The 12,987-nt window shown below is 42.8% G+C and overlaps 1 protein-coding gene across 1 annotated transcript in view; it reads left to right on the forward strand.

Annotated features, from left to right (window-relative positions):
- Positions 1-12,987, forward strand: part of ZC3HAV1 (zinc finger CCCH-type containing, antiviral 1) — a 51,326-nt gene that overhangs the window by 12,050 nt on the left and 26,289 nt on the right. The window contains exons 2-3 of the mRNA XM_018046885.1: positions 7,362-7,497; positions 12,351-12,603. Of these exons, the coding sequence (XP_017902374.1) occupies positions 7,362-7,497; positions 12,351-12,603 (389 nt within the window). The remainder of the gene's footprint in view (positions 1-7,361; positions 7,498-12,350; positions 12,604-12,987) is intronic.

Genomic DNA, 12,987 nt, shown 5'->3' on the forward strand with positions numbered 1-12,987 from the left:
CCGCTGGTCTACTCTGGTTTTCCCCCATCCGACTAGGAGTTCCAGATTTGGTGAATCATTCCTGCCTCTAGTAACTGGCAATCGAATCTCAAACATCAGAGGTACAGTCATATAGAGAATAGGAGTCTCATGACTTGGATACTTTTCACGGTTGGTTTGACTGACGCCATTTTACTCTGTAGACTAATGTTCTCTAGATTTTTATCTTTCACAGGTCTTGGTTTCTTTCTCTCTTGGCTGGCGTCGTGGTGAGCTATTTCCTGTGTTCTACGCAAACTGACTAACTCTTTGATTCTGTCCACCCTCCCCCCATGAGGTGTTGGGGAGCAGAGCAGGTGAAAGGAAGAGGTGTTTTGATACAAACAACTGTTGAAAAACAAGACTCTCTAGAGAATGGGCGTGTGGAGACAGCGGGGGAAGGAGAGAGCGGGATGGATTGAGAGAAGCACTGACATCTATGCACGACCACGGGCAAATTCGATAGCTAGTGAGAAGCTGCTGCGTAACACAGGGAGCTCAGCTCAGGGCTCTGTGATGACTTACAGGAGTGGCATGGGAGGGCGGCTCAAGAAGGATATGCGTATGGCTGATTCACCCGGCTGTACAGCAGAAACTAACGCAACATTGTAAAGCAATTGTATTCCAATTAAAAACACAAACTGGGGCTCCCCTGGTGGCTCAGTAGTAAAGAGCAGGCGGTAAGGGTTTGGTCCCTGGTCTGGGCAGATCCCACATGCCTCGGAGCAGCTAAGCTCATGTGCCTCAGCTATTGAGCCTGTGCTCTAAAGCGCATGAGCTGCAACTACTGAAGTCTGGGCTCTCTGTCTGTGCTTCACAAGAGAAGCCACCACATTAAGAATCCCCTACAACTAGAGAGTGGCTTCTGCATACCGCAACTAGAGAAAAGCGCTTGCAGTAACGAAGACCTAGCACAGGCCAAAAAAAAAAAAAAAAAAAGAGCGAGCAAGAAATAAAATTATTTTTAAAAATAAAAATAAAGTAAAACCAAGACTCTCCCTAAGGTTATCGTTTTCTCGTTGGTCTGGTTTAGGGTTGACCCTATGTTTATTGACTTGCGAAGTGCCAGAGCTCACACGTATGAATATCTAATTCAGGAACCTAGCTTAGAATTTCATCCAACAGGCCCAACCAGCAACTCCCAGCCCTGACTGTACACTGAAATCATCTGGGGTCCCACCTCCTGTCAAATTAAATAACCGTCTCTGAGGGTGTGGCCAGGCTTAGGTATTTCTCAGCACTGCCCAGTTGGTTATTATGTGTAGCCAGGGATGAGAACCTCTCTGCAGGCTAGACCTCATCTGTGGTTGGTGGAGCACTTCCTGCCAGGGTTAAAATAACCTTTCATTCCATGGCTGGAAGAAAAGAATGAAAAGATCATTTGTTTTTAGGCTTTTGGCTTGAGATTCCTGAGAGACCTTCTTGCCTCTCCCAAGGCCATCTTCGCTCTTTTTAGAAAAGTTATCATTTCCTATCCCAAATCATGCTGTTTGAAGTTTATCTGCTCCAAGGGCAGGCAGCCTTCTGCAAACCCTTGTCTCCCCCTGGGCAGCTCATAAGGGCTTATGGGTGAGCTCTTTTCTGTGTTGGGAGGTGGGGAGTCCCATGGCTGTGAGTCAACCTTTTGTTGGAGGAGGTCACCTTGAACATGCTTATCTAGGTGTGCCCTTTGGTCCAGCAGCATTAGCATCACCTAGGAGCTTGTAAGAAGTGTGCACTCAGCCCTTATCCCAGACCTCCTGATCAGGAACTCTGGGGGTGGTGTCTAGCAATCTGTGTTCTAACAAACCTTCTCAGCGATTCTGATGTGAGCTAGAAAGTTGAGACTCACTCTGTAGGTCTGGGACAGGGCCTGAGAATTTGCGTTTCTGACAGCCTCCTAGGTGATGCTGATCGGAGGACTTCACTTTGAGAACCACTGGTTTTGAGAACCTCAAGAGGCCTTGGGAGATTTTCACACCATTTCCTGGCTAAAGCCTCGTAGCCAGTATTAGGGACCTGGAACTGAGACAGAGTGATCAGAAGAAAATGAGAAGGAAGCTTCTGCATCTTAAACCTAAACATGACCTCCATCAAGCCCTGACCGTGACAGGTTCGGCTGAAGGTTGAATCAGTCAGCTGCTGAACTTGTCTCCTCAATGCCAATCATGAGAAACAGTTTCTTTTCTTTTTTAAAAAATAATTTATTAGATGTTCATATTTGCTTGATGAAGTACTAGACATAGCCTTTATGGATCTGGGAACTGCCATAGAAAATAGACTAGCATAAGTGAGCGTGCTCAGTCGTGTCTGACTCTGCAAACCCCATGGACTGTAGCCCACCAGGCTCCTTTGTCCATGGGATTTCTCAGGCAAGAATACTGGAGTGTGTTGCCGTTTCCTATTCCAGGGGACATTCCTGACCCAGGGAGCGAACCCTCGCCTGTTGAGTCTCCTGCATTGGCAGGAAGATTCTTTACCAAATGGCATCACCTGGGAAGCCCAAAATAGTTTCATTTTTTCTTTTGGCCTCGCTGAGATGCATGCAGGATCTTAGTTTTCCAACCAGGAATTGAAGCTGTGCCCCCTGCAGTGGAAGCATGGAGTCTTAACCACTGCACGGCCAGGGAAGTCCCAAGAAACAGTTTCTATCATTTATTGTGTCCCTCCTACACCATATTCTTCCTTGGTAGCTCAGATGGTAAAGAATCTGCTTGCAATGCAAGAGACCCAGGTTCGATCCCTGGAAAAGATCTCCTGGAGAAAGAAATGGCAATCTACTCCGGTATTCTTGTCTCCCGTGGACAGAGGAGCCTGGTGGGCTACAGTCCATGGGATTGCAAAGAACTGGACACGACTGAGCTGCCAAACAATAACAGCAACAAGGGAACAGTAACTGGGATGGTCTAGCATGGCTTTCTTTTTTTTCTTTTTGGTTTGGAAAATATTCAGTCCTGTTTGTTTTTATTTTTCCAGATTATGTTTTTAATTTTCTTGAGTTCTGAGTTCAGTGATGAGCTTTTCCTCTTATTTGAGTCACCTTTTATTTCTCATGTTACCTAGCCTCAGTTTCCCAAAATAAAAAGTAGAATATTTCCTCATAGGTTATAAATAACAGATCCAGTACCTGTCACTTAGAAACTATGTGATGAGTGTTAGCATCCGTACTTCTGGTCTTACTTGCATGCATATGGGCTAAGTCACTTCATTTGTGTCTGACTCTGTGGACTCTAGCCCACAGACTCCTCTGTCCATGGGATTCTCCAGGCAAGAATGCTGGGGAATGTTGGGGATCTTCCCAACCCAGCCATCAAACCTGAGTCTCTTAGGTCTCCGGGATTGGCAAGCAGGTTCTTTACCACTTCCCAGTGCCACCTGGGAAGTCCTTGGTCTTAGTCACTCCCCAGATAAGTGAGTGAGAACTGCCCCACTTTTTTGAAATTAGGGCGGAGATAAATCCTCTAAGAAGCTTGGAAAAGTCTAGGAAATGTGGGAAGACAGAGCAGGGCCTCCCAGGGATGGAGCTGCAGGTCAGAACCCAAGGCTAGATATGACATGCTGCTGACTGAAGCTGGGTTCAAGGTGAGGATAATAGAATCTAGAGGAATGAATAGATTGCCTGAGGATGGAGATGAGAAATGAAGAGTGATCTGGGCCCTCAGACAGGCAGCATCAAGGACCCAGCCAGCACCATGTGTGCTGGCTGAGCTCCTCCTATGGGCATGAGTGTCTTAGGTGGGCTGGGAAAGCCCAGACTCTTGGGGCTCCAGGCAGAGGGCTTCTCCATAGGCTTGCCTGGTTGCCTTTAGTTATTTAGAGGAAATACTGACTTCCAGGACCTTGGAAGTGCCCCACTGCCCCTTGGCAAGGGCAGAGCAGGTGCAAGACAGGTAAGACCGAGGCTGTGTGTTGCTGGAATCTGGAGAGGGGCTGGGTCTTCAAGTATGACTGTAATCCGGCCATAGGCGAGGTATGATCGTCTTGGTATTGTGACCACAACATCTGGACTGAAGCTCAAAGGAAAGAAAGGTTCTTAATTCCTCCCACCTACCCGCTGTCCGATATCTCTGAGCCAGAGGGTAGAAGCTGCCTAGGGGTGGGGTGTTTCAGTGAGCTCATTTTCTGCTCCGGATTGAGAGGGTCATTAGCGGCAATGCCCAGGGGAGTAAGAAGTCTAGAGAGGTAGGGAGGCTCACACATGTCTCGTAAAAGCTGTACTGGAGGGGTTTCCTGCTTTGGGGTGGAGGCTGGGCCCCTTCCTGCTGTAGAATCTCTTCGTAGATGCCCGCCTCCCGTGATGATTGGGAAAGAGATAAGGTGTAGTTTTGCGTAGCTGCTGAGGGCTCTGGGGAGTGGGGGCTGTGGGGGAGCAGTTATCTGAAACCACAAACCCCAAGAGCAAGCAGAGAGCTGATGTCAGCTTTATCAGGGAGTGCCAGAAACACACTAAAAGGCAGGACTCCTGGTGAAGAAAACCAGGAGAGTGCACGCCCTAGAAAATGGCTGGGATACAGGCTGTCAATAGAGCCTGACCACCTGCCTTTGACTTTTGCATGAAGCAGGGAGTGTGGGAGGGCTGGCTGGGTTTTAAGGGCTCAGGTGGCAGCTGCCATGGTTGTTGATTCTGACTTTTTTTTTGGGGTTCCTACAGCTAGATCCAAAAGCAATGCCAGAGTGTTTCAGAAATGCCTTACACACAGACAGTGGCATTTGAATAGTGACTTTCAAAGACCAGTTCTTAGAGAATAACTTTTATGTAGGTGTTTACATTACAAAAATCACTGTCAATTTCAATAAGATAATTTTGCAGTCAGTTGCATTTCTGTTTACAGTGACAACGAAAAACAATAGTGACAACTGATTTATGTTTAATATTTGGGAAATGAAAGAGAACTATGAAAAGAAAGATTTTAATTCTCAGTAAGAAAAATAGCGTAAGACTTGAATAAATGAAGAGATATTTTCTGTCCTAAAATCAGAAGATTTAAAATAGTAAGATGACATAATATCTAATCTAATGTATGGAGTTAAGACAAATTAGATTCCATATGATATTTTGTGGAAATTGACAAAACGATAATACAGTTTCTATAGAGAAAATAATACTTGAGCATATTAAGGAAATTTTTGAAAAGAACAGATAATAGGGTAAATTATTCTGTTAATATTTAAAATGTGGTACAAAGAGCATTTATATTGTATGGTATCAGATGCAAAGCAGAATAGTAAATTGATAAAACATAATAAGGATTCCCTGCATTCTAAATTTGCTAAAAAGTTAACAAACAATAGTTCTGGACAACAAAATAGTAAGAAAGGAATCCCATTCAATAGACATTACTGAGAAAAGATATAAAGCACGTCTGTCCTCTGATGCTGGTTTTCAAAATAAGCTCTAGATATTTTAAAGTTGAAAATATCTTTTTAAAAAGTGAAACAAAATGATATATTATAGTTATCCAGCTGTGGTGGAGGAATTAAGTTTTCAAGTATTAAAACAGTGGGCTAAATTACAAGTGGTGAATTGGAAGGATCTGACTGTATAAAAATTGAGCAATAGAAAGCTTAATAAGTTCTTGATAAAAAGGGAAAAGTGAAAAACTATTTGAAATAAACAAGGCTGGTAAAGATTAGCATTAAAATATAAAGAACAATTATAAATCTATAGATAAACAGTTAAAAGCTATGAACAAATAGTATAAGAGGAAATATGAGCATCAAACCTACATTTGGAATATTTCAGTCTTGCTAATAATTAAAGTGCAAATTAAAAGCATGAATCTGTTTTCTTAGTTAAGTAGCAAAAGTGATAAAACTCTATGTTAATGTGCTTGGAGGGAAAGAGACACACTCCCTAGATTTACTAGTATGTTTTCTGCAGAGCAGGAGGTCAAAATGAAACACCAACCACTTAGGCAATACTCTCAAATACATCTCAAGAAAATAATGTGAAAGAGGAAAGGTTTATGAAGGTTGTATAGTGAAAATCTGGCCATTACCTAACCACCTGACAATTTGATAATGGTTGTACAAACTGGAAGATATTAAGATCCCATCACATTAGCAACTATTAAAACCATAAATCTGAGGATGTTGGTGATATTATAGGGAATGTACGTATATAAGTTAAGAAGTAGAAGACATTTGTTAGGTGAACATTGCTAATTGTCAAGTTATGTTTGTCTGATGGAAACATCAGTGCTGTCAGCGTCTCAATGCTTGGTCTAATAACTCAGTGCTTGTGGGACATCAGTGTAATTATGATCTGGGGGTCTTGTTGAAAGGCAGATTTTGCTTCACTTGAGCTGGGGTGGAGCCTAGGATATTCTAAATTCGTGATAATGGTAAAGCTACTGCTCCCACCACATTTTTAAGAGCAAATGTTTAAATCTCTGCCATGCAGTCTTGTGGCCACTAGTCATATGAGGCTATTCAAATTTAGATTAATTGAAATAAAATGGAAAATTTAGTTTCCTAAGTCTTACTACCTATATTTCACGTGTGTGCTAGTCATGTCTGGCTTACATCTCAGAAAGCTCAGATTATAGAACAAGTCCATCATCACAGAAAGTTCTGTCAGACCTAAATCATCAGTCTTAAAGTGAAGGGGATTTTTATCACTTTCTTGGTAAAGTTGTTTGAAATATGCGATGACAAGCTTGTTGCATTCCTTTGTGGTCACAAATCACATAGGTATACATTCATAGAAGTGATAAAGCAAGGAACAGTTTCATCTAGTTTAGTTTGATCAATGAAATTCTCTTATCCCATTGATTTTATTGTCATTAGGATGTGTTATCCTAATTATTATTTGCCTCTCAATGAGCAGTCATTTCCACTAAATTGATTTCAGTTTCTTTGCTGTTTTTTCCTCGTCTTACGTAATTAACGTATACTAGAGGAGATGGCATCACTGACTCAATGGACGTGAGTCTGAGTGAACTCCGGGAGTTGGTGATGGACAGGGAGGCCTGGCATGCTGCGATTCATGGGGTCGCAAAGAGTCGGACACGACTGAGTGACTGAACTGAACTGAACTGACTGAGAGGAGACGTTTAAAGAAGGATTGCAATAAATTAAAGCATAACGTGTATGTTGTCAATCAGCTATACTCCGATACAAAATAAAAAGTTTAACAAAAAGAATACATGTGTGTAATTTATGAAGAGATCCTCATATTCTCTTTTCCTATCTACGTGTTTCATCAATTTATATTTTTAAAGTGTATTCTTGAAGCTGGACCAATCTTGTGTTAGTTACCCAAGGATGTGGGCATTGATTTTCACTTGAAAGGTTTCCTGGATGATTGCTTTTTCTTTATTTTCTGTGAAGTGGAAATGCTGACCATTGTTATTTTCTTCCAGGAATTTATGCAAATATTCTCACGAGGTTCTCTCAGAAGATAACTTCAGGGTCCTGACAAACCATGGGCTCTCTGGACTGAACCAAGAGGAATTGGCGGTGCTCCTCCTCCAAAGTGACCCTTTTTTTATGCCCGAGGTAAGTTCTGATTCCTCAGTTTGAAAAGCAAGCAGAATGCCTTTGGCAGTGTGGTGTCCTGTGTGTGTTGGCATGGGGGCAGAGAAAACCTGGCACCAGGGCTCAGCAGGTGGCAGTCAGCAGGTGGCTGTTGCTAAGTGACCTGGAGATTCCAACAGTTTCCTTCTTATTTGAAGTTTAATAAGTATTTGAGTCTGGAATTCCTCCTCCCCTGGGCTGCTAGGGGACCCTATGCGAGCAAGTGTGATCTGAAGAACTAACAATAAGACTAATTGATGACTTACATCCGAGGGACTTCCTGGAAGAGGTGGGCTTTGAAGCAAGATTTCGGAAGATGACAGGGTACATTGCTTGAGGCTAAGTTGTAACAAAGAGATCTCACAATGCAGTGATTCAAGTAAAATATTGCTTTGTTTCTCCATCTCTTGGTAGTGTAGATCTGAGGTCACCAAACTACTCCATGGACCACATCCCACCTGCCGCCTGTTTTTGTAGTTTAATTGGAACACAGTCACACTCATTCATTTATATATTGTCTATGACCGCTTTCTCATACAAGAGTGAGTTGAGTATTTGCAACAGAGATTGATGGCCTGCCAAGCCTAAACTATTTGATCATTTATGCTAATAGTTTGCTGACTTTTGGTCTTGCCTAGAGGTAGGCAGGCAGGTAGTCTGATGGTCAGGCAGCTGAATTCCATGATGTCATGTAGGGACTCGGACCAGTAGATCAGCCTTGTTATCTTATATATAATAGATCTGTTTTATTACTGGACCAGTAGATATCTCTGTTCTCTTTTAATATGTGGCTTCTTCCCCATGGTACAAGGAGGCTCTTCTCAGTGTCATCATTTTTCTAGCCAATAGGAACGTAGACAAGGAGTAAGTAAAAAACAAGCTGCTTCCTTTTTAAAAGGATGTGACTTGGATATTATATCTCATTCATTGTATGCTCCATCTCACTCGCCAGAACTTATCACATGATGGCACTTAGGGAGAAGGCATGCTGGGAAATGTAGTTTTCTGGCTGGGTAACTATGTGTCCAGCTAAAACTTGGAAGCTTCTATTATTAGAAGAAAGATAAGAATAATCTCAGATAATTAACAGTCTCATCCACCTAGGAATATTGACTTGAAAATCAGATGCTGCTGCTTAAAGAATGGTACCTGAGAATGATCTCAGAAAAATCCTTGTGTAAAGAAGTTAGCCTCACATTGGAAGAGTGGCGCAGAAACGTAATGGAAGCCTCAAATTGAGAGGGTGGAAGGGACTGAGATAAGATAACAAGGGTGAAATTCGGTCATACTTTTATGTATGACAAGATAGCTATTAGGGACTTCTGGAGGATTAAACATCTTTTGACTCTAAGCTCAGTGTGTTTCCCTGAGGACTTAGGAAAACTTAGGACACGTGGGGTGATTTTGTGTTGATTACTGAACTCAGGCAAGATAGGAATGCAAGACACTCTGTAAAAATGTCTTCAGAGAGGAAGGGTGGGGGAGGGATATTTAACTATATATAACTCACTTCCCCAGGCATTCTTTCATTTATGTACTTGAGTTTCTCTCTCTCTTATTCTCTCTGTTTCCAGGAACCCAAGGTTCAGAGGTCTTATCTTAGGATCTCTATGGCCCTTGGCCTATGTGCCAGCCAGCCCAGTCCTTCCTGGCTACCAGTATGGGGAAAATGCCTTACACCCTAACTCGTTAAAGGTCCCATTGACTAACAGAGGCACCCTCTCCTTTCCCTTTCATGTGAAAGAATGACAACAGTTGAACGCTTGTCATGACTCTTGAGAGAGTGTTGCCCGGGGTCTAACCTAGTGTTAAACTTGAAGGGTTGGAAACGTCACTCACCAGGTCAGCTCTCTGCTTCTGTTCTCCAGAATCACCAAGGACTTGCTATATCACGTCCCTGGAGAATAAGAGGAGCGGTGGCTCTTCCTTTCTCTAGGAAAGAACCTACTGGATGGTGCTGTTGCTGACTTAGCCCAGAAAAAGCCCATTGACAAAAGTGCTAGGAGGCTTCTCATAGGAGGACGCTGACCTTAATCACACAGAGAGTCTGAAGTGTCACCTGAGGCTCCCTTGCCGTACCCATGGATTTTAAGAATTCAGAACCCGTGATTAGAGGGTAGGGTGGAACGGTTTGTGCTTGAAGTTTATTTTTAGCTGATAACTTAATTGCCTTTTACCACCTGTTGGGGTAGGATCACAGATTAGCAGACTGTACTGCTTCCTGGGACCAGAAGTCTGAGAAGCTGGTTCCTGTGATGGGGAATCAACTAGAGCACCGATGACATAAGTCTCTGTTTGACTATTCTGGGCAAGAGTTGTCTCTGTAGGAGTGTTTTAACTTGGGGGAGTAAGGCGCAGTATTTCCAAGGTTTTAGCAGGGGAGGGGAGTGGTCAGCCAGAGTTCAACTAGTTCCAAGGATAGTTGATCAAGGATGGTTCCTCCATGTCTCTAAGTTCTGCCTTTGCCACCAACTACCTATGTGATCTTGGACAAGGCATTTCACCCTTCAGGGTCTCACTTAACTGTTTGCTTTGCAGTCATTCAGCTAACACTCAGGAGTGCAAGGGTAGCACTGAGTTAAATCCTGAAGCCACTGGTGGGCAAGGCACACGCCTGCCCTCAGATACCAAACACGTTCACACTTTTCCACTTTGCTTAACCTGTGAGAACATAAACGCATAAACCTGAACTTCTTGGTATATAAACATGGATAATTGAAGTGCATTTATTAAAAGGGAGAAATGGGTCTCATTTGTTCTGGCAGGAGCAGTCTTTTTTAAACATCAGAATAGTACTAGGAATGTTAACCAAAGTATCATTTGTGAAGTTGCTAATAATCCTTGTTTGACTTGAGCCCTGAGAATTCTGGCTCTTAAGCTTTAGAGTGGGTCAGAATCACCAGGAGTGTTTGTCAAACCCAGATTGCTGGGCTTCTCTGGCTGTTCTGACTGTAGATACAGGGAAGGGCCCAAGGGTTTGTATTTCTAGTTAGTTTTCAGTTGGAGCTGATGCTGTTGGTCCAGGGACCACACTTTGAGAACTGTTGGCCAAGAGTCTCGATTCTGGCTCCTAGACTCTATCACAATAATATGTATTTGCATCAGGTTTAGAAGTTGTTTGTATGGCTCAATCATGGTTGAATCCATGTCTTTCCCACCTGGATACACCACAGTGGCCCATGTTGATCTGGTTTGCTCAGAGTCTGTTGAAACAACTTACAAATGCTTTTGTGTTTAAGCCTCTTTGTGTAACGACTCAAACATTTGCATCACATTTTGTATTGTGCTCAAGACATTATGTATTTTATTATTTATCCTGCTCCACAACATGGTTAGGTGAAGGGAGCAAATATTTTTGTCTTCTACAGCAAGGGCAAGAGGCTGGGAGTAAGTAAGTAACTCAGATGTGAAGTCACTTATAGCTGCTTCCAGCTGCAGACTTCAACCAACATCCTCTAGTCCTGTATCACAGGGTCTGGCCTCACTGACGATATACTTCTCCTGCTCTCCTTTCAGTAAGAATTACATCTCTGTAGAGCTAGATATGTAGATATACCTATTTACATATAAAAATGTTCAACTAGCACTTGGTCTTTTGAGAAACTGCCACATTCTGCCCAGCTCCCAGCAGCTGAAAGTAAGACCTCACATCCTTTCTTTTCTTTTTGACTGTACTACATGGCATGCAGGATAACATGCGCCCCCTGCAGTGTTCTTCTAATTGAAGATGGTCTTTTAATTGAAGATGTGTTGATATCCAAAGGTGGGCCTTCCTCTTTGGGATTCCTTTATATGTAGGGCTCCCTTTGGGTCCTGTTTTGTTCTATCTATAGCTGGCCATCTTATATTGATTCTTCCAAAAGAGGTTAATAAAAGTCAAGTTCCTTTAAGTTAGTTTGTAGGCCTCTTCTTCCCCAAATAAGTCACTGATTGAATATAACTCAACAGAGATTACAGAGTTATACACATACAGTTTTTTTCCTTAGATATATCTCTGCTTCTGCTCATGTGCTCAGTCGTGTCTGACTCTGTGCGACCCCATGGACTGTAGCCCACCAGGCTCCTCCGTCCATGGGATTTCCCAGACAAGAATACTAGAGAGGGTTGCCGTTTCCTTCTCCAAGGGATCTTCCTGACACAGGGATTGAACCTGCATCTCCTGCAGCTCCTGCATTAAAGGAAGATTCTTTACCTGCTGAGTCGTCAGGGAAGTTTATATCTGTGCTTCTGTTTTTTTCTTTTTCTTTCAGGAAATAAGAAAATATGCATTTTTTTCTTACCAGGAAGTAAAAAAAAAAAAAAAAAAAATGCATTTTAATTATTTATTTATTTAATCAATATTTATTGGTGTATAGTTGTGTTAGTTTCAGGAGTGAATCAGTTATACCTATACCTAGACCCAACCTGTCCATCCTAAAGGAAATCGGTCCTGAATATTCATTGGAAGGACTGATGTGGATGCTGAAACTCCAATATTTTGGCTGCCTGATATGAAGAACTGACTCATTTGAAGACCCTGATGCTGGGAAAGATTGAAGGTGGGAGGAGAAGGGGACGACAGAGGATGAGATGATTGTATGGCATCACTGACTCAATGGACATGAGTTTGAGTAAACTCTGGGGGTTGGTGATGGACAGGGAGGCCTGGCATGCTGCAGTCCCTGGGGTTGCAAAGAGTTGGTCACGACTGAGCAACTGACTGAACTGATACATAGATCCACTCTTTTTTAGATTCTATTCCCATATAGATCATTATATTTACACAAACTTTCCTTAACGTGTGGCACATAGAGAAACAATGTTTTCTTTCTGGTTCTTGTTTCTTTCTTCTGTAGATATGCAAGAATTATAAGGGTGAGGGTGGAAGACAGGTTTGTAACCAGCAGCCCCCGTGTGAAAGACTCCACGTCTGTGAACATTTTACCCGAGGGAACTGTGGTTATGCCAATTGCTTCCGGTCCCATAACCTGATGGACAGAAGGGTGCTGGCCGTCATGAGGGAGCACGGGCTGAGCTCAAGCGTGGTCCAGAACATCCAGGACATCTGCAATAGCAGGCACCGCCGGAAGAAGCCCTCAGCGTGGAAAGGTAAGCTTGGTGGCCTTCTTAACAGGATAAACGGAAATAAACAGAAATCACAAGGGGAGGGAATCTCTACTTATACTCACCCTACCTCATCATGTAAAACTATTTTCCCTTTCAGACCTTGTCGATATGCATACACAATTTTTACATAATTATGATCATAGTATATGTGTGATTTTGCAGTTTGATTTCATGCTATCCCATGCATCCACGCCACACAGACACACTTCACACTTGGGCACGTTGCCAACATGTAAGGGACATGTGCCACACACCGTTTGTGCAAACCTCATGTACATACACATACACCCCTCACATGTCCACCACGTAGGCATATCACACACACACATGCACACACTTCACAGAAACATATATGAACCCCACATA

The sequence above is a fragment of the Capra hircus genome, chromosome 4, assembly GCF_001704415.2.
Source record: "Capra hircus breed San Clemente chromosome 4, ASM170441v1, whole genome shotgun sequence".
In the NCBI taxonomy this organism is placed as follows: domain Eukaryota; kingdom Metazoa; phylum Chordata; class Mammalia; order Artiodactyla; family Bovidae; genus Capra; species Capra hircus.